The 21,147-nt window shown below is 47.4% G+C and overlaps 1 protein-coding gene across 2 annotated transcripts in view; it reads right to left on the reverse strand.

The window, feature by feature from the left end:
* Positions 1 to 3,814: 3,814 nt before the first annotated feature.
* The window catches only part of Dock8 (dedicator of cytokinesis 8), a 204,080-nt gene continuing 186,747 nt past the window's right edge, over positions 3,815 to 21,147 (reverse strand). For both annotated transcript variants that reach the window (XM_021151299.3, XM_029472365.2), the window contains 5 exons: positions 17,997 to 18,233; positions 14,107 to 14,250; positions 12,921 to 13,027; positions 5,769 to 5,939; positions 3,815 to 5,301 (listed from right to left, as the gene is read on the reverse strand). In XM_021151299.3, the coding sequence (XP_021006958.1) occupies positions 5,241 to 5,301; positions 5,769 to 5,939; positions 12,921 to 13,027; positions 14,107 to 14,250; positions 17,997 to 18,233 (720 nt within the window). In that variant the 3' untranslated portion in view covers positions 3,815 to 5,240. The remainder of the gene's footprint in view (positions 5,302 to 5,768; positions 5,940 to 12,920; positions 13,028 to 14,106; positions 14,251 to 17,996; positions 18,234 to 21,147) is intronic.

Below are 21,147 nucleotides of genomic sequence, written 5' to 3' on the forward strand. Positions count from 1 at the left end.
TGTGTGGGGGTGGTGTCTAAACTTTCTCTAGGTGACAGAGTTACCTTACATTTTGGGTAGCGCTTTTGAGTTTCCAAAACCTGTTCTCATGCATTCATGATCTCATTGGAGTTCCTCAGGTTGGAAGGAGGGTTCGTCTTTCATGGTGAAAAATTTCCAAAGCTCAGATCCCTAAACAAGTTAGTCAGCTTTGCAGGACTTCTGAGCGGAAGAGCAGGGAACAAGGCCTGCTCCTGTCTAAAGACTTCCATCGGTGTCTACGCAGACATTGTAAGGTCTCACGAATAACCCGATTAACCCGAAGTTTGTTGGGTAGAGGGACAGTTTGTTATCTGCGATGTCATCCCTGCAGAAAAGAGCTAGCAAGGGGGCAGAGGTGAGGTGGTAGCTGGGTTTCCCTCTGCAGCTTTCAAGGTTGTAACATTTGAAAGTCACCGCCCCCTACTTTTGCTGCCAGTGTGCTCCCAAGGGGAACGTAGTAAAAAGATGACAACCATTTAGCTCTTAGGACATGTCACACATGTCCCCCTCCAGGCCTGGAGAGATTGCTCCTGTTAGGTTAAGAGTGCTCTTTTCTCTTGCACAAGACGGGAGTTCAGTTCCCAGAAACCACGTGGTGGCCCACAGCTATGCATGACTGGAGACCTAATGGCCTCTCTTGACCTCTGCAGGTACCAGGCGCACACAGGGGTGCACGTACATACATACACACAGGCAGAACACTCACTCACATAAAATACGTTTTTAAAAAAATAAAAAGTATTCCTCCAAGTAGGAACTGGGGTGGGGTCAGCAACGTGCCAGAGAGTGATGCTGCCAAAACCTACAACGACGCACTGAGGACCTGGGACAGGACATGGCAGCTACTTGCTTGGGGTTTTCAACCAAGGGCAGACTGCACGCTTCTGAAGTCCTTCAGAACTAAGGACTTTATAACTATCCAATATTTTGCTTTTTAATCAGGCTCTGGAAGGCTTGGTTTAAAATGATTAAAGATAGGATATGGGGTAGTTCAGAGAAAACAGTAAGAAAGGAATTTTTTTTTCTTCAAGGCTCGCTGGGTAGCTCTGGCTGTCTTGAAACTCACTCTGTAGACCAAACTGGCCTCAAATTTAAGAGATCCATCTGCCTCTCCCTCCCCAGTACTGGGATTAAAGGTGTACGTCACCATTGCCTGGCAGGAAAGGAAATCTTGTTGTTGTTGTTGTTTGTTTGGTTTTTCAAGACAGGGTTTCTCTGTGTAGCCCTGGCTATCCTGGAACTCACTCTGTAGACCAGGCTGGCCTCGAACTCAGAAATCCACCTGCCTCTGCCTCCCAAGTGCTGGGATTAAAGGTGTGTGCCACCACTGCCTGGCAGGAAAGGGAATCTTAATTCTCTTGCAAGCATGGGGAAGCATGGGGTAGGCTGGTAGATGGGAAGCTCTTCTGGGGCCAATAGATGCTATTGCTTCTCCTCTCATAGGCCCTTCTCTTTATCCCAGAGCTACACAAAATGAAGTCTGGCAGCAATCAGCCCCTTGAGTCATCTTATCCATTATTCAGTCTCCTCAAACATTTGTTGACAATCAGTATAATTCAGACGCTTAGGGATCCAGTGCTGCACAAGCACTGTGGATTTGATGTTGCTGTGTTCTCAAATCTTTCTTTTATCCTGTTTCCCTGCTGACTGCTTTTCTCCCACTCAGGGCTCACCTCTAGTTCTCTGGTTCTGATTTCTGATGATTTGCATAATTTTTTAAAAATGGCAACTCACTGCAATAGATGAGTTTCTGATATGGCAACCCCTCCCCATCTTTTCCAGTCTCCCCACTCTTCTTCAGGACAGGAACCCCCCAATCTTCATTTGTCAGTACTGCATGACTCCTCCTAGGGTCCATCTTGCCAGGCCAGTGGTTATAGAGCTATATATGAAGCCCATGGGAATGCTGGCCTCCACGCGAGGTCTTCTGATTGCATTTGCTTTACAAAAGAATGCCCTGATAGTGAGTCCTCTGACAGCTTTCTCTTTTGTTTCCCCTGGCTCCCTGATGACTACTGGTTTCCTTGGGGATATCTGTGTTCTGTGATGGTATTGACCCCACTTCTAGCTCAAAGAGAAGCCATCTCAGTTAGTGTGAACTCAAGGATAATCGCACTGAGAAGTCTGGGACCTAGGGGTTTTCCTCTTTGCAGGGTTTGGTGACTTGAGGTTGTGAGGCTACAAGCTTCATCATGCTGAAACTTTAAGGGACCACTGTTGGCAAAACCCCAGGAAAATATGAACAACGGCCCCAGGGTGTGCTGTGGATCCCGAATGAAACCGAGTCTGAATCAGTTCTACTACTGAACCAGTGTATGGAATGAGCCAATAAATTCTAATACCCACTTGTGTTGTTTGAGACAGGGTCTGACTACATGGCTCTGGCTGGCTTAGAACTCACAGAGATCCACCTGCATCTGCCTCCTAAGTGCCAGGATGAAAGGAACGCTAGACTCTGCCCAGCCCTAAAACAAATTTTTAAAAAATATCTATTTGAAATCTTCTGTTCCTTAATAAAGATTACCAAGGCAGATATATCCGTAGCCCAGGAGTCCATGTGGCATTCTGCAGTACCCGTCCCCTGACTCCTAATACTAGTTATAGATATTCCTTAGTGTTGGTCACCTTTGTATTCTGGGAGGGCCTAGCCATCTTGAGCAGCAAATAGCTTTACCTTTTTCCCAGGCAGATGACAAATATGTGTACCGTTGTGATTTTAAAATATGTTTAGAAGGTTTTTTTAATGTTAAAAAAAATTAAATTATTTGACGTGGGATGCGTGGGATGGCTCAGAAGTCAAGTGCATGTGCTGTTCCTGCAGAGGACCGTGGTTTTGCCGTGCTCACACGGTAACTCCCAACCTTCTGGAAATCCAGCTGCAGGGGAACCTGATGCTCACCATACTCACGTGAGCCTGTGCTCCTCTTACACACACACTTGAAAGCCAAGGTTAAAACCCTTTGCCACGCCCCACTGAGGAGGTAGAGGTGAGCTGCTTTCTCCTTGATGTCAGCTGAACTTGACTGGGGGCATGTGACTTCATCATAAAAGACATTCCTGGTTTTGCCTTTCAGTGTACATGCTCCTGAAGGAAATCAACTCCATAAAAATGGTCAAGTCCCCTAGGGAAAAAAATGAGAGGGAGAAAAACCAAGGCCACCGGCCGTAAGCAGCCTCAGCTTTCCAGAGCTATGAAAGAGCCAAGAGGACACTCAGGTGAGAGCTACAGTGGCCAAGCTCTTGAACACACCACATGCAAAACCCCACGACTGCTCCCAGAGTGCCCAGCTTGGGAGCTGGTTACTAATCCCAGTCAGGTACGTACAAGTGTTCACATTCATTTATATCCTTAGGTGCGGTGACATGTGTCCCCTGAAGGAGGGAGAATGAAACAAATCAGGGGATTCTGTCTGCATTTTCCGTTGGGGCAGTGGTTCTCAACCTGTGGGTGGAGAATCCTTTGTGGGTCGACAGACCCTTTCAAAGGGATCATGTATCAGATATCTTGCATATCAGATATTTAAAATTCATTACAGTAGCAAAATTACAGCTATGAAGTATCGACAAAATGGTCGGGGGTCGCCACAACATGAGGAACTGTGTTAAAGGGTCACAGCATTAGAAAGATTGAGAGCGGCTATTCTAGGGCTTGCCCAAAAACAAAAGGGCTTTCATGTATGGCCAGGATTCTTGTTTCAGAAGATTCCTTATTTGTGTCATGCCAACGTATGTGTAAAGTGCCCCACTCCTAACTCCATTTCCCTAGAATACACACTCAGATCAAGGGCCAATCAAGGTCTTTGTTTAATGCTAGTTTAAATAAGTGCAGCCAGCAAGCCATCTACTTTTTCCAACATCTTCCTTCAGAATAAGGTCATTCATGTCCAATGGTATGTGTGAACATTTCAGTACTGACAACTGAGAACTCTGTTCTGACCAGAAGGATTAGACATTGCACTAGGGCCACTCTGGAGGGCACTGCTTGACTAAGGCCAGTCCTGCCAGGGTCTCTGAAGCTTTACAGCACTTTGATTTGTCAAAGTCACAAACAGCAGTGGCACAGGGAAGCATTTTGCAATTTATTTATTTATTTATTTATTTATTTATTTATTTATTTATTTATGAGACATGGTCTCATTGTGTAATCTGGCTGTCCTGGAACTCGCTCTGTAGACCAGGCTGGCCTTAAACTCAGAGACCCACCTGTCTCTGTCTTCTGAGTGCAGGGACCAAAGGGGCGCATCGCCGCCCCACTTGCTTATCATTCTTATTCTGTCTTTAGCATTAGGTAAGGTCATTAGTTGTATGAAAATATATAATTTAATTCTCAAACCATAGGTTTCTTTCTCTCTTCCAAGCTCACTGTAAAAAGAATCAAAAGCATATATTCTGTAGCACACAGAGGACACAATGTTCTGAAATCAATGTCTTGTAGAAAAATGACCTTGTTCCGGAGAAAAAGGAGGCAGTGAGAGCAAGTGTACAGGGAACCGGCAAGATGTCCTAGGAGAACTGCTCCCGCTCTGGGGCATGTGCTGTCAGTGCTGTGTGGCCGGGCAACCTGGACTGTCTGTCTCGTACAACTGTCCCCTGGGTAGAGGTGGACTCACTCAGCTTAACAGAAGCAACAATGCAGCAATAACTAGACGGCACACAGTCCGGCAGCTCAGGAGAGGTGTGGAGCGCTCCATCTATTCCCAGATTCCCAGCCGGCACGAGAAGCTTCCTGTAAGACTTCCTCTCACAGGAAATGTATTGGAAAATGGTTCACTCTTCTGGAGTTTATCTTTTCTTCTCACCAAAGGGATGAGTGAAATTCACTTGGAATAGGTTGCTGGACAGTGTTCCACTCTTCTGTCCACAATTTGAGTTTATCTTAGGAATTCAAACTTAGGTCAGAAGAAGTCACTTCCTGGGAGGCCTGTGACCAGCCAAGCCACTCAGCAGAAACAGCTTAGGCCTTCCTTTTACAGCACTGTGAAAAATACTTTAATAAATACAATTATCCCCTGATTTACCCACCCCACCCCAACCCCCGACATGGTCAAGATAGTCCGCAATACACTTGGGTATCATTCTGTGGTCATAGGACCCCAAGTTTCCAGAGCACTGGCTGGGCAGGGACTGTGGAGTCAGTCTTGGGTGGCTGCCGTCGACGTACCAGCGAGTCCTTCCAGGTAGTGGGGCCCCAGTCATCACCGGCAAAGGTGGCCTTTTTTTCAGCTGCCCTGTGACAACTGGGTTTCACATTTCCTGAAACTAGATCTGTGGAAAGAGTCCCTGAAATTAAGGAGAGAGAGAGAGAGAGAGAGAGAGAGAGAGAGAGAGAGAGAGAGAACAGAAGGATTAATTAGCCTTTTAAAGAGACGGCTGTTTTAAAGAGACGGTTGGGGAGAAAATTATGAACCAGAAAGCTATTGGTCCTGGGGAACTTAGTAAATAAAAGAAGACCCAAGACCCATTCCTGTTGTCCACCCCCGCCCCTCCAGTCCCCTACACATCTACACACACACCAGCTACATTGGATGGACTTGGGAATTTGCTGGCACAAGGCCAACAAGAAGGGGCTTGGCGAGTTCAGGGAAAGGTTTGGACTGAATGCAAACCACAGACTGGCTGGAGGCTGGACTCCAGTCCCAGTCCACCCTGGGCTGTCTGCTTTGTGCATGAACAGCTGAGCAAGCTGGATTTGTGGTGCCCCCATGATCTCTGATGCCCAGGAAGAGGCTACACTGGCCCCTCCTTACCTCTTCTGACTGTCAACTCTGAATATGGGCTTGTAGAGCTCTGGGATTTTCCGCTCAATCATGGGCCTGAGGCTGTCTCTCAGCTTGTTGTAGTTCTTCTTCAGCTCCTGCTGGTACTCCCGCTGCTCTGCGGTGATGAGTCGCCTGTTCTTCTCCACGGCCTCTCCACATCTGAGGGAGAGAGAGAGGAGGTTGCAGGTCCTCAGTGTTTGTGCTTTAGTGACTGGAAAACAGTCACAGTAAGTCTGCTTCTTGTCTAAGTGTCTCCCTAAGGCACAGTGCTGACGAAGCACAGGCTGTCAATTGGATGGGGATTGACTGGGGATGTGATTTCGTCATGAGGCTCTGGAACTCATTCACAGACTAGTCCTTTGATAGGGTCCTAGTCTGATAGGCACTTGGGACAAAACGGGGAAGGAGTCCTTGAGATGACCTTGGGAGTACATCTTGTCTGCAGCCTCATCATCATCTGGCCACTGTGAGATGAACAGCTTCCTGGAAAGCAAGCTTCCAACCATACTGCTCAGCCTTCTCGAAGGCTGAAGTAATGGATCCATTTGGTCATAGACTGAAACCCCAGAAACTGTGATCCAAATAAACCTGTACTCCTAGCAGGTGTTTCTGTTTACCACGATGTAAAGTTTAGAACCACAAACTCTAATATATATATAAATGTGTGTGTGAACATATATGATATGCATGTGCCTGTGCTAGCACTCACAGATTAAAGGAGGACATGGGGTAGGCCCCTCTATTACATCTGCCTTATCTCTTTGAGCAAGGTCTCTTGCTGAGCCTGGGGCTTATGACTTTTGCCATGGCAGTCCAGCAAACCTTAGAGATACCAATCTTTCAGTATCCCCGTATCTTCCTTGCTGGGATTATGGGAAGGTGTGGGACCATGTCCTGCTTGTTACAGGAGTGCTGGGATCTGAACTCAGGTCCTTATGTCTGTGCAGCAAGTGTACTTACCCACTGAGCCATCACTACAGCCCCACTAAGAGTGTTTTCAACTTCGATGGATTATTAGATCCTTCATAGAGCTTTCAAGACACAGACTGTTAGGCCCTGCATCAGAGTCAGAACTGTGGGGTTCTATCTAAACCCCGGGTTATTCAGCTTAGAGCCTTGAAGAAAACTAACTTACTTGGGCAAATGGGCTTAGAAAAATGCTGCCCAGAAAGGTGGAAGACAAACTTGCTATGAGCACAAGGCCTTTAATGAAAAAGTTATTTTGCAGGATTGCAATCTGAAGCTTGAACCACACAAGGCATTAAACTAAGAAGACCTAAGGCATCAGGAACCTATAGAAAGCACCCCCCCCCCTTTGTTAGGGTGCATGGCCACCCACAGGAGGGCGATTCCTGCCTAAGGTGAGTTTGTGAAAGAAATGACAAGCCCAAACTTAACAGATTTAAAAAATGAGGAAAGTGCTGGGTGAGAGAGAGAGAGAGAGAGAGAGAGAGAGAGAGAGAGAGAGAAGCTGTAAGCTGGGTGTGGCATGTGCCTTTAATCCTAACACTGGGGAGGCAGAGGCAGGCAGATCTGCACGAACTGGAGGGCAGCCAGGTCTACACAGGGAGACCCTGCTCCCCAACCCCCCAAGAGAAAAGGAATTAGAGATAACAGAACAAAGTAAGAAACAAACAAACAAACAAACAAACAAACAAAAAACGAGTAAGGGTGGCCAGAGAACTCCTGCATCAGAACAACTCATCAAACAGCAACAGAGGAGAGACGAAGAGAAATCAACAGACAGGTTAAGGTAGACACCACTGGGGAAACAATAAGAATGGTAATGATAGCTGTCCAGAGCTGAAAACAGGGCTGACCGCCCCACTGAACAGATTACAGCTCGCCCCACTGTGGCGGAACTCTAGTGTTAACACAGACAAATCCTCAATCCCCGTGGTTCTCTGACTTTCGGGACCAAATAACTGCAGCTGTTCTGATTCAGCCTCAACTCCAGAAATCCTCCATCCATAACTGTTCCTCCAGGCACAGAGCGCAGGGACAGAGAGTGTGTCCAAGGGAGCGGGGTGGGGTGAGGCAGAAGGAAGGGCAGAGATGCTCACTGCACCAAGGTCATAGTTTTCTTGTTAGTCACTACAGGTGAGATGAGGAAGGCCAAAGAGCTGTGCTCATGCCCATGAGAAAGTGTGTGTGTGTGTGTGTGTGTGTGTGTGTGCATAAGCAGCTACACCTGGCTCAAATTTCTTCTTGGCGCCCTTAACTTAGCTATCCTTAGTGTGTTACAGGAGACCCAAGGTCACAGGGGTCATCCCTTGTTAACCTGATTCCTAGAAGCCTCTGTCATTTAACACTGTCTCCCCTGAAAGCGTCCAGATCTGTTTCCACAGACACCATGCACACTGACCGAAACCCTCTTAAAAACCACCAACGTCACACATTACTGTCTGCCTCTGAGCCAGCAGATACACTGCTGGGGCAGTGGCCACACAGTCCTGCAAGTGGATGACTCTAATTCAAATACAAAAAGTAAAATTTAAGACACTGAATCCTTCTAAAAATTATTTTTATTTTATTTTACTTAACCTTTTAAAATCATCTATTTTTAATTGTGTGTGTATGTGAGTACATGTGTGTGCTTGCTTATGTATACACATGACTGCAAGTGCTTGAAGAGGCCAGAGGTGTTGGATCTCTCTGGAGCAGGCTTTGCCTGCCCTGCCTCCCTAGTGCTAGGATTAAAGGCACATGTCACATCTGACTTATGGCTTCTCTCTCTTTCTAACTCAGCACTTTCCTCGTTTTTTTTTTTTTAAATCTGTAAGTTTGGTTTGTCGTTTCTCTCATAAGCTCATCGTAGGCAGGAATTGCTCCCTGTGTGGGTGGCTGTGCCCCCTAAGAAAGTGTGTCCTTAGAGTGGCAGGCAGTTGTGAGCTACCTAGTATGGGTGCTGGGAGCCAAACTCAGGTTCCTTGAAAAAGAACAGTACACACATTTAACTGCGGAACCATCTTTCCAGCTCCCCCCATCACTTAATACTTATAACTTGTTAATTGTATTTTTATGTGTTTTGTGTATGCACAAGTGTACGAAGGTACATGTGTAGAAGCCAGAGGAAGACATCAGGATTTTTCTTGAGGTAGGGTCTCTTAACTGACCCTGGAACTAGGCTGATGACCAGCAAACTCCAGCCATTGCCCCACTCCTCTGCTGGGGGTCACCGGTGCATACACAGCAACATTAAGGTTTATATGTAGGCAGCAGGGATTTGAACTCAAGTCCTCAGAACTGCACAACACGTGCTCTTATCCACTGAGCTATTTCCCAAGTCCCAAGTCTCTGTAGGAGTGAAAGCAATCAGATTAAGTGAGGGAAAATACAGAACCGACTGCAGTGCCCCTGACAGTCTAGTGAGTCCAGGAGAGGAGAGAGGAGACACTTGTCCATCTGCGGTTATGAACCTTTCAGGCATTTCCTCTTAGGAAAAGGCAGAGAAGGCCTTGTCCTCTCTTGGCAGCCATCGGAAGAGTGCCAAGAGTCTAGAAGTGCTGACTGCTGCATGCCAGGCTACAGCTGAGTCAGAAGCCGCTGTCTTGGTGCAGGAGAAGCCACTACAGACTTGGCCAGGGCTGTGCCAACAGAGCTGTCCTTGTAGGAAGGCTGGCTGGGTCTCCTTTGAGCCCTGGGTTATCTACCAGCCTGCTGGGAAGCTGAGGAGATAGAGCCCAGTGAAAAGGCGTCTCAGCAGTGGGCCACTCTGTTGTCTATGGTCTCAAACAGTGGCAGCTTCGTCATCGGACTTGGAAGCAGCGAGCAGGTGGGAGAGGGAGGCTTCAGCCACTGCATTGAGGGAACTTAAATGTCCTTACGCTCCTTTTAAAGGTAGTTTGGCCAGGCGTGGTGGTGCATGCCTTTAATCCCAACACTCGGGAGGCAGAGGAAGGCGGATTTCTGAGTTCAAGGCTAGCCTGGTCTAAAGAGTGAGTTCCAGGACAGCCAGGGCTACACACAGAAACCCTGTCTCGAAAAACCAAAAACCAAAAAAAAAAAAAAAAAGTAATTTGATGAACTGCCATTTTTGGCCTGTCTGGAATGAAGAGAGGGAAAGTTAACTGTGGTTGTGTCGTCGTCGTGGATGTGGTAGTGGCTGGAAGCATTGTTTTATCTATGGTCTTTCTGCGTTAGGATGTCACCTCTCCACACTGGTGGTACAGAGGGTATGCTGGATTGTGGCAAGCTGGCATGGACCGAGGGCTGGTTCAGAATGGCTGTTTGAGCATACTTGTCTTTTTGAAGGGAGGAAGACAAAAGGGGTGACTTGATGAGTTAAGGGTGGGGGAGGTGGGGGAGAAGTATAAACAGGAGGCACGGAAGCAGCAGCTTCTGCCCAAAGGCTGGCGCTCCTACAGCCCCAGCACAAGGACGCATCGCATCAATACTGCAGAATCTGGATCCAGGCATGGTAGCCGACACTTGTCATTCTAGCACTCAGGATGCTGAGACAGGGGGATTCAAGGGAGAAGGCCAACCTGGGACTACAAAGTGAAACCCTGCCTTAAAAACAAAACAAAACCCCCAAACAAACAAACAAACAAACAATCCCAACCCAACCCAAACAAACTAACAAAAGCCAGAGTCTTGGGCCCTACTCCATGCTTACTGAACCACCAGTCTGCGTTTGGTTTGATAAGTGCCATCTGGTTTTCCCAGAGCATTGCTGCTAGAGAGTTTTGCTATGTTTCCTAGGCTGGTCTGGAGCACACTATGCCCATCAGAGCTGACCCCAAACTCACAGTAAGTCTCCTGCCTCAACTTGCTGAGAATAGCATTTTTAAGGACTTTGACTTTGAATATCTGTACCCGCTGGTTTTGTGTGTCAAGTTGACACAAGCTGGAGCTATCACAGATCAAGGAGCCTCCCTTGAGGAAATGCCTCCATGCGATCCAGCTGTAAGGCATTTTCTCAATTAGTGATCAAGGGTGGGAGAGCCCATTGTGGGCAGTGCCCATCCTGGGCTGGTAGTCCTGGGTTCTATAAGAAAGCAAGCTGAGCAAGCCAGGGGAAGCAAGCCAGTAAGCAGCACCCCTCCACAGCCTCTGTATCAGCTCCTGCCTCCAAGTTCCTGCCCTATGTGAGTTCCAGTCCTGACTTCCTCTGATGATGAACAGCAATGTGGAAATGTAAGCTGAATAAATACTTTCCTCCCCAACTTGCTTCTTGGTCATGATGTTTGTGCAGGAATAGAAACCCTGCCTAACAGTAACTCTGTTAAAGGATCCTCTTAGGAAGCGAGATAACCACCTGCCCTTGTCCTCCGACTGTAGTTTCCAGAGACCTAGAGCACACCCAGTAGGGATGGGCTAGGGCACTTCATCTACGTGGAGTCTTGGTGAGGGTCCACTGTTGGGATTGATCCAGCAGAGGGAGTTGGTGTGAACCCTAAAAGTGCCCCTTCTCTCAGCAAAGTTCCTATTCTGTGATATTCTACCCAGAGCTAACGTGGCTCTGATCTTTCCCAGCTTGGCCTGCTCTCCAGCTGGCATGGACTTCCAAGGGACAGCAAAGCTGGCATTCCTGAGTGAGTCTTACAGCCACGCCATCTTCCTGACAGTCATGGCTCCCTCTCACCATCATCTTTCTTCTTCCACCTGAATATTCGAGACAAATAGAAGGTGATAGTTTTCCACAAAGCCCATCCTAGCTCACAATGGACCTGGCCTTTCTGGCGTGTGGATTCCTGTATCTGGAATGTTCTTAAGAGTTCTTAGTACATGCGACACTCTGTTGCTACTCAGTAATGTGACATTTCATCCTGTCACCATGGTCACAGGAATGCCCAGACCCAATTCCAGGCTGGTCAGAGGTACACAGTGGGACACTGTCTCAGAAAGGAGAGAGAGAGAGAGAGAGAGAGAGAGAGAGAGAGAGAGAGAGAGAGAGAGAAAGAGAGAGAGAGAGAGAACAAAAGCCAATAAAGTACTATGTAGTAAAGAAAATGATGCCTGCTACAAAAAAGGAAACCAAGTATACCAACATTACTAGATGCCACCTATCGTATATACCCATTTCCAAATACCTGTGCGTCACTGCAGGGAGAAGTGTTCTCACACAGCAAAGTTGGGCATTTCTCCAGAAAGCTTGTGATGAGACTCTATCTCTAGTTTTACCCGACAGCAGCCCTCTAGTGGGCTGACCCTAAATTGGGCAAACTAACTTTTAGTTTCCTTTCTCCCTGCCCACCCTGCAAGACTATTCCTGTCCTCGGTCGCTGCACCAAGGTTCTGGAAGTAAAGGCAATTGGTACATACCCTTCTGACATTTTCCTCTCTTATAAGTGAAGTGGCATCATACCCCATCTCATCACGTTTTTCTTTCAGGCCCCACTGGAGACCTGAGGTAACTATCTGTGTCTCAGGAATCACAAGGCTCTGACTACAGAGCCATTTTCCGTCTAGGCTGAAGCAGCTGCCCTTAAGACCAGTCGCACAGAAGAAGTCAGTAGGACAGATGAGGCTGGCCTCGCCCAGGAATGTGCCATCTTTGCCAAAGCCCAGTTTTAGAACCTTTCCTAGTTTTAGGCTTCTAAAGGAAATCACTGTATGATTTGTAAACCTACATACTATAAATGCAAACAGCTTTGACTTAAGTGTGTCAGTGACAACCAGTCCCGACAGAAGCAGGGATGGCCAAGAGCCAGAAGACCTGCTGCAACTCAGCCCTGCTGCCAACTGGCTGCATGGCCATCAGTAAAGTCATTTCCCATCCCCAAACCTTCCATGGCTCGTGTGTAAGGCAAAGATGATGATATCTGCCTTATGACACGACTGTGAGGCCCAGTGCCATGGCAGCCATGAAGCAGCCTACACAAGAAGTGTTAGTTTCTCAGTGGTAGTACAAGCACCATTGGTCTACTGCCCTGGACCTTAAGGTTCAGTGTGTGTGTGTGTGTGTGTGTGTGTGTGTGTGTGTGTGTGTGTTTGTGTGCATCATAAGCATCTAGTGGGGTTCTTAAACCAGAGTCGATGAGCCAGTAGCTCTGGGTGGTACCTAGGATATGATTCTATTTGTTTTTGTAGTGGTGGGGATGGCACCTCGGGCCTCTCGCGTGTTGGGCAAACACTCCAGTACTGAGCAGTACCCCCACACTGCCACGCTCCAGCGTCTACCACCTCCCTTCTTACCGCATTATGAACTCCTTGAAGCACAACCTCAGCTTGTTGTGATGTCGGTAGAGCTTTGGGTCAGCTGGAATTTCAGCCAAGAACACTTGGGCCACCTCCAGTGGTCCCTGATGGAGAGAGCGGGAATGAGAGATGGGGTTGGAATGAAAATGAAATGACTTGTGTGAGAGAGAATGTGGGGAGGGCTCCTTACTTCTGAACATTTAATTTTGTAGCTTGTTTCATTAAAACAAAAAGCCTAGGGAGGTCTTGAATGTCTCAGGAAACGGATTCCCGAGGAGGACCCAGAGCTTTAGGAGACTACAGACTGGCCTAAGGGCATCTTCTCAATCCAATGCTAACCCTACAGCTTTCCCTTCATACCACAAGGTATTGAATGTGACGGCAGCAAAGGCTACTACTGTGAGCGGCTCCTCTAAAGCAAGGGCTACCTCTATCTGTCCGAGCCTATCTGCTTATCTGGTAGCCCCAGTGGATGAATCATTTTATGTAAACCATGATTTGAAGCGGAGAATTCACAGGCCTCCTGTTTGCTACCTTTGATCCCCCTAAGTTGAACAGACTTAGAATTTCTGCAGGGGATCCTCAGATGGAGAAGGCATTGGCTGGGAAGGTCAATGGTTAGTAGGTTTTTGGGTGTGGTGGTGTGAAGAGCCAATATCAAGGGGCCCACTAGACAGAAAGCACTGACTGGGCTTATATGTCTTTCCATCAGAGGCAGTCTGAGTTCTCTGCTGAACTTGTGTGTGATGGTTATGACAGGAATGCCAACACTAATCTTGTCAAAGTGGCCTGAGAAGCCAGTCACAGATCAATCCTGTTGGCAAGGAACTTGCTATGTTGGGAATACCTGGTACCTAACCGAGGAGATAGATGGTCTAGGCCTGCCTTTTCTTATCTCTACATACACATTCTTAGAATTTGTCCAAAGCTCTGCATATAGCTACCTATCCTGGACACAAGTCAGCTCTCTGCAACAGGACTCTAGTCCTGGGTCATATTGCCAGATCTGGTTCCAAATTGGAGACTCTGAGACAATAGTACTCCTTAAATACAGTCTACTCCTTTCTGGAATTTTTTTTAAAAGGAAGATTGCATGCAGACTGATTCCTCATCACCTCCTAAGAGTAGAGACCACGTGAACAAACAAGCCCTAGCCAAGTTGCCATTAGTGAGCCCAGCTTACCTGATTTACAGTGGCTCCTACAGAGCCCTGCAGTACCATCTGCAGCATCTTCGCATCAGGGGGCTCTTGGTGAGTGGCCACGGCTAACTGCAGGGTCTTCTTCTTCATATCTTCAATGGCAACCTCAATCGGAGTCAAAACGAACTGAACAGAAGACAACCGCAGAGTGAGGCGATGGCCTCCCTTACAGTCCCTGGCAAACCTGGAGCTCTGACAGGGAGGCCACCTGGATTTGATGCAGCAGCTAAGGAATGACTTTCAGGGTACTTTGAAATAATCTGAACAGGTCACTCAGAGATGGCCTTCATGTTTCTTGAGTACCTACATGTTCCGCATCTGTGTATGAGTTTCTCCTTTAAACAATTGCCTGTCCTTCTCACTTTATTGTAAAAGGGGAATTTATAAGACTAACACAAAATGTATTAAGTACTAAGGTACAAATTTGGTCATAATTCTTTCTTTCTTTCTTTCTTTCTTTCTTTCTTTCTTTCTTTCTTTCTTTCTTTCTTTCTTTTCTTTTCTTTTATTTTTTGTTTTTCGAGACAGGGTTTCTCTGTATAGCTCTGGCTGTCCTGGAACTCACTTTGTAGGCCAGGCTGGCCTCGAACTCAGAAATCCGCCTGCCTCTGCCTCCCGAGTGCTGGGATTAAAGGTGTGTGCCACCACGCTCAGCCATCATAATTATTTCTATATCCAAAGCACAACTTCTTTCTACATGGCTAGGCTGTTTGTCTTGTTTTGTTTTTCCTAGTATTGAACAAGTTACTCAGATTACAAGGGGGAAAGTATGGTGGCCATGATTTTCTTTCCCATCATCACATAAGCTTCCACATCTTTTGTGCCCTTTCCAGCTCACTGTGATGGTAACACCTTGAGAAGAGGGTGCTAAGTTCTGGTTTGGGGTTAGGTCCTTCCTGAATGTGATTGGTCAAATCCTGTCTCCCCCCACCCCCCACACACATTTAAAGTCCTAGCCTCCAGGAGCTCAGAAGGTAACCTTATATATAGGTAGTCACGTTAAACTGGGTTTATTAGGGCAGACCTAATTCACTAATTGTGTCTTTAAGAGATGAGGAAATGAGGGCACAGCTTGTATATAGCACGGATGAGATGAGCAGACACTAGGAGAAGATGTCCTCTGACAAGGCCCCAGGCAGGCCTGGGACAGATTCTCCCTCAGCCCTCACCAGGAACCAACCTGCCAATTCCCTGACCTTGAGCTTCCCAGCCTCTAGAACTGCCAAGACAATACATTTCTGTTATTTATGCCATCCAGTCTGGGCCACTTTGTTACATAGCTGGAGCAATGGGAAACCGGGAGTAGTTCTCTCGGGGCACTGCATATAGTTATAAGGACACTTTAATAAACAATGTATCTCTGTATTGTGCCCAGAATGTCTTAGTGTTTAAAAGTCTTGAAACAGTAAGCAGCACACTAGATGCCTTCCCAACACCTTTCTATGGACAGTCTCCAGGGTAGGCTCCTCTACCCTCTGTGACTCCTCCTCTCTGAGGAAGCTACATCACTCAGCATCTGTCTAGATGGCTGCTCTCCAGCCAGCTCAGCCCTTGCAGCTCCTGCCCCATGGACTGGATGGTTGCAAGTCCTTCACATGTTCACTGACTTGATTGGGCCTGTTCTAGCTGTTGGCTTAATGAACAACGGATAAACTGATGAAGTAAGGGTATGGAAAGAGAGCTGTTGCTATGAAGATCAAGTTGGATGCTTGGGCGAAATGTCATGAAAGTGAGTTGCTATAAAAATTCCTGTCATATTAGGTATGCACAAGACAACTGTAAAAAGAAGTTTGGGGCTAAGCTCATCAAGGTGCAGAAGCCATCCGCTCACACGTCAGCTCCTAAGGATTTTTAAGGCCTCATTCTGCATCACAGAGAGCGGACCGAGAACTGGGTGTGGTCTATAAAAGAAAGAAAGTGCCGGGTTGGGATGAGTCAAGCCAGAATCAGAGAAGGCTGCAGTCCAGGATAAAGAGGTGGTATATGAGTTAACACGTAGGGATTTTAAGGAGAAAATGGAAGGTTGGTGCGATGCATAATTCTGAGGTTTGAGAGATCTTCTTGATAGACTCTATTAAAATGGGTTAAAGTCTTCCAAAGTACATAAGGCCTTTCTTGCCAACAGTTTTATTAAGAGGTTAGAGCCATGTGCCACCTGCACAGACACTGGAAGAACCTGGGGCCAGGAGCAGGCTGATGTGCTGGCTGCAACCGTGCTCTTCCCACATAGAGCACCAGGTCAGGGGGCTGCCTGTTTGATTCCCTCTCCAGTAATTTGCAATACAACAGTGTCTAAAACACCTACAGGCCATAGGTGAAGTATTGCAGTAAGTATGAGGCTCTGAATCCAGTACCTAATACTTGAGAAAAACACTGCAAAAATATATATATAAATTTTAAATACAGGCATTCATACTCCCTGGAAAGATGGTTCTGGGAACTTTTCTCTCCAACTGTACTGAAATCTGAGGATGTGCAGATGTTTGACTATGAAGTATACCCACAGATTCATGTACTGGGGTGTGGTTTCCAACAGAAACCTTTAACATAACCAGTGGATGGATCTCTCATGAAGTATAGAAGATGGGCCTAGTTCAGTGGTACAGGGCCGTGGGAGCATAAGCCCTCGGGGCTGTACTTTTCCTTGGTCCCCTCCTTGGTCCCCTCCTTGGTCCCCTGCTGTAAGCCTTGTTGTCTGCTTCCTGGTTACTATGGTGTGCACTGAACAGCTCTGCTATGCCTTCTTCACCACAATGGATGAGACCTTGAAAACTGAGCTACAACGACTCTGCCCCCAGTTGTTTCGACCAAGCATTTGGGAAACACTCTAGAGTGTAACAGCAAATCCTTCACACCCAATGGGCTGCAAAGACTGTGCAGACAACGGCTTTACTATATTCTTGTTTGTTTGTTTGCTTGAGACAGGGTTTCTCTATGTAGCCCTTGGATGTCCTGGAACTCTGTAGACTAGGGTGGCTTGAACGCAGAGAACTACCTGCCTCTGCCTCTCAAATGCTGGGATTAGGGTGTGTGCCACCATGCAGGGTAACAGGTTCCTCTTTATCTGCTCAGGAGAGCTTACACGTGTGTGAAGTTTTTATTTTTTAAGGGGAAAAATTCATACAAATTCTGTATATATGTAAAATTTCCCTTCAATATGCCAATTCAAGGTTGGTTAATTCTATGGATATAAAACCTAATAATATGAAGGGAACACTATATAGACCTCTTATATAAGTTTATAATTAAAATGGAAACACCGTGATTAAATATGTAAACTATGCTATATAAATAACTTTAAAGAGCTAAATACTTAACACTGTTTTGAAAGGTGTAACTCACTGCGTGAGATCCCTTGGCCCCATGAGAGTGAGAGAATAGCCTTGAGACAATATTTTAAGGATATCTTTGTACAGGCCAGACAACAGCCCTACCACTGAGCTACATCTCCAGCCCTGGTTTATTCAGACAAGATCTCCCTAAATAGTTTGGGTTGCCTTAGACTTGCTATGCCACCCAGGATACTCTCAAACTCAAGATGCTCCTGCCTCAGCTTCTGGAGTACTGGGATCATGAGCATGGACTCCCAGGGCTGCCACGTGTTTGTTGTATCTTACTGTGCTGCCCTGGTTGGCTTGGAACTTGTTATGTAGATAAGGCTGGCCTTAAACTCATAGCCATCCACCTGCCCCTGAATCCTCAGTGCTGGGACTAAAGGCACACGCCACTATGTCCAGCCCTTCTTTTCCCCTCCTTTCTTTTTTTCAGGTTTCCCTTCAGTCTCGTGAGGTAGAGCTGGCATGTGGGTCTGGGGGATCATCCAGGCCCCCTCTTCCCAGAGGTGGCCACTTTCCACGGGCGGCGCGCATTACCTCCTCTTTCTGGCTGACTCGGATCCTGGTCTTGATGTAGGGGAAGGCGTGCATGGTGGTGAGCACGGTGTTTCTGCGGTGTTGCTCATGAAGCTCGCCCCGGGGTCTCCCCTCCAGGGTGAAGGGGGTGGTGTACATGAACCTCCGGAGGTTGAAATTCTTCTCGAAGTAGGTCACCCGGTCTTTCATCTCATATTCATCAAAGTAAGGCTCCACAAAAGTGATTTGGATGTAGGCCTGGGGGAAGGAAGAGGTGAGGAGACGGGAAGAGGTGAGCCAGTCAGCCAAAGAGATGCATGGCGCGCTGGAAAGGCACGCTGGGACAGAACCCGACACTCCCTTCCAGTCTGGAAAACCACCAATGCCTAACACCGCAAGCGAGGCGGGAGGGAGTTCAGAATCTGCGCTGTCTCCTCTCCACCCCAGGCAAAGAAAGCCCCCCCCCCCAGGCTGTGGAAGGGAACAGGCTTAAGAGAAGAGCCAGGTCCAGCTGCGGCCCCTCTAGCACAGCGAGGCCATCCAACTGCTGTCCCAAGGACGCAGACCTTCCTTTACTCCGTTGCCCTAATGAGGGCCCTCCCTCTAGGTCGTGCAACCGCTTAGACTGAGGACATGTATAATAGCAAGTGTTTGCTAGGACGGAGCGGCTGGAATGTTCAAATGAGCACCAGGAATGCAGGGCGCATGGCTGCTCTGTACGCCAAGGCTCCTCATGCAGCCAAATGCCGCCCCCACACAAGCCCCACTGCCACACGTGTACACAGCACTTGTGTGGAGCTTTCCTTAGCTTGGTGTACTTAATGCTGCCTTGAAGGAGAGCAGATGTGATCACCCGCATGAAGGAAGCAGGTAGGCTGCTGCAGCGACACCCATCCTTCCTCTGCCGGTCCCCACTCTTCTCCACTTGCTAAGGGGAGGAGTTTCTTTGGTGGAGTAGCTGCCCATAAATCACATAGAGGGTTTCATGGTGGTGCAGGGGATTTTGAGTACCCATGCTCTGTCAATAACACCAATAAACTCATCGATTCACCGAGTTGGACTTGAAGAGAACCCTTTCTCTATGTTGCTACCCTCACGATATGAGGTGAACAGAAGCAGACTCCTCAGGAGAGACACATAACACCAAGAGGAACGGAGGGTAATAATCAGCCACACGAGGCCATGCTTGAGAGCCACCATTCTCAACCTGAGGGGTGTGGGGCAACCCTGGGGGTGTGGAGCGACCCTTTCACATCACGATTCATAAGAGAAGCAAGATTACAGCTGTGAAGTAGTTCTATGGTTGGGGTCATCACAACATGAACTGTATTCAAGGGTCACAGCATTAGGATGGTTGAAAACCACTGAGAAAGAGTAACCTTGTTCATAATAAATGACAAGAAAATGTCCAAGTGTCCCTCCAGTGGAGACACTAAGCAAAATGTGGCACATCAACACAATGAATACTACTTAGCATGGAAAGGAAGGAGCGATTTCAACTCGGTGAGTCATGGATGGGTGGGCTGAGTAGAAGAAGGCAGCTTCAAAGGGTACATGTGCCACATACACACCTCCAGAAAGGCAAGTCTACACAGATCGGGGACTACAGCTCAGCTTGGTGACCACTAAGGGCTGAATGAGATGAGGGAGTGGTGGTAAAAGAGACTAGAGAAACCTTTCAGAGGAACGGGGTGGTTTTATACCTTGACTGTCAAGAACTGGTTATGTGTACATATCAAGACACATGAAACGACAAATCAGCACATTACACACACATACACACGAGAGTGGGGGGAGGGAGGGGTGCTTGTTAACAATGAAGAGTTCTTTAAAAACACAAGGAAAAGAATGGAAATGAGCAATGGTTCAGGGTGGGACACCCACCCAGGAGGAGGAAGGGCGGCTCACTGACCTCACAGTGTAAATCACGCTTTAGGATAATGAAATCTGGGTGTGATTCTGGGTTGATTCTCATTCCAAACTCACAGCCTAGCCTGGGAATTCTAAAGGAGGGGAAAGGCCCTGATGCTGGGAAGGTTTCTTGGGCTGTTCCGACCACTGGGCACACAGCCAGCCTTATCTTTCAAGGACTCCAAACATTTCTGTCCAATGCTAATCGTGACTGCTCTCCGGCCTCAGCTGGGGGATGTCTCTCAAGTGAGTGTCCCGACAAATGTAGAAAAACTTGTATGTGGCCAATCCCTCCCTATCAGGATCATCTTTCTGCAATCCTGGAAGACAGAACTCAGGGACCCACATGGAGAGGGCACAGAGATCGACCTTCCTCCTGACCTTGCACTCTGGGATCCATTACTGTACAACTGCAGTTGGAACTGTGGTACTGTTTTCAGTCCGTGCACTTATCCTGCAGAATTATCTAACCCACGGGTGTGGTAAGAACTCCTACATTTGTAGCTGGCTAGAAGCATGGGTGGTGTGAGAGGTGTAGGGGCCTGAGCAGAGGCTCATGTTTGAAACAAAGGCAGTCTTAAACTTGTAAAATCATATGCTACGATGTGAGTTGTCAGCATCAGAATTGCACAGCATACCATCTCAGCCTGGGATGGACCCTTGCTATGGAACAGAGAGCAACAAAGCCTGTGGCCCTCCTCTTTCTCGAATACCATAGCAATCCTGCATGTGGCTAGAAGGGATGCCTGCAGCTTAAAGAACGGGGCCACTAGGTATGGCCAGCCGGAAGCTGCTGCATTTTTTTAGACACACACACATGCACACATGCACAGGCCCACACATTCGCATTCATACACTATTTGTATTTGCCACAAGTGTGCATGCATTTCTGGAGGCCAGAGAGGGAGTTGATGTCATGCAGCCAGAGTTACAGACTGATGTGGGTACAGGGAACCAAACTTGGGTCCTTTGGAAGAGCAGTAAGTGCTCTTAACTGCTGAACGATCTCTCCAGGCTTGGAAGTTGGAATTTAAAAACATGCTTTAAGTAGAAAGTTTAAACATTTTACAGAAATGCACTAATGAGCCATAGTAATGAAGAAGACCGTGGGTGGAATCAGATCCCATGTTGGGGTAGCCGCTCCGCCATTAGCGTCATCTTGGAAAGTGGTCCAACCTTTCTGAGCCTCAACTTTCTTATCTTGTAAAACACAGACAACCAAACCTAATCCTCAGGGCTGTAGGGGGATGACGGGACATGA

The sequence above is a fragment of the Mus caroli genome, unplaced genomic scaffold (assembly GCF_978045245.1).
Source record: "Mus caroli unplaced genomic scaffold, Mus_caroli_1 scaffold_20, whole genome shotgun sequence".
Classification (NCBI taxonomy): domain Eukaryota; kingdom Metazoa; phylum Chordata; class Mammalia; order Rodentia; family Muridae; genus Mus; species Mus caroli.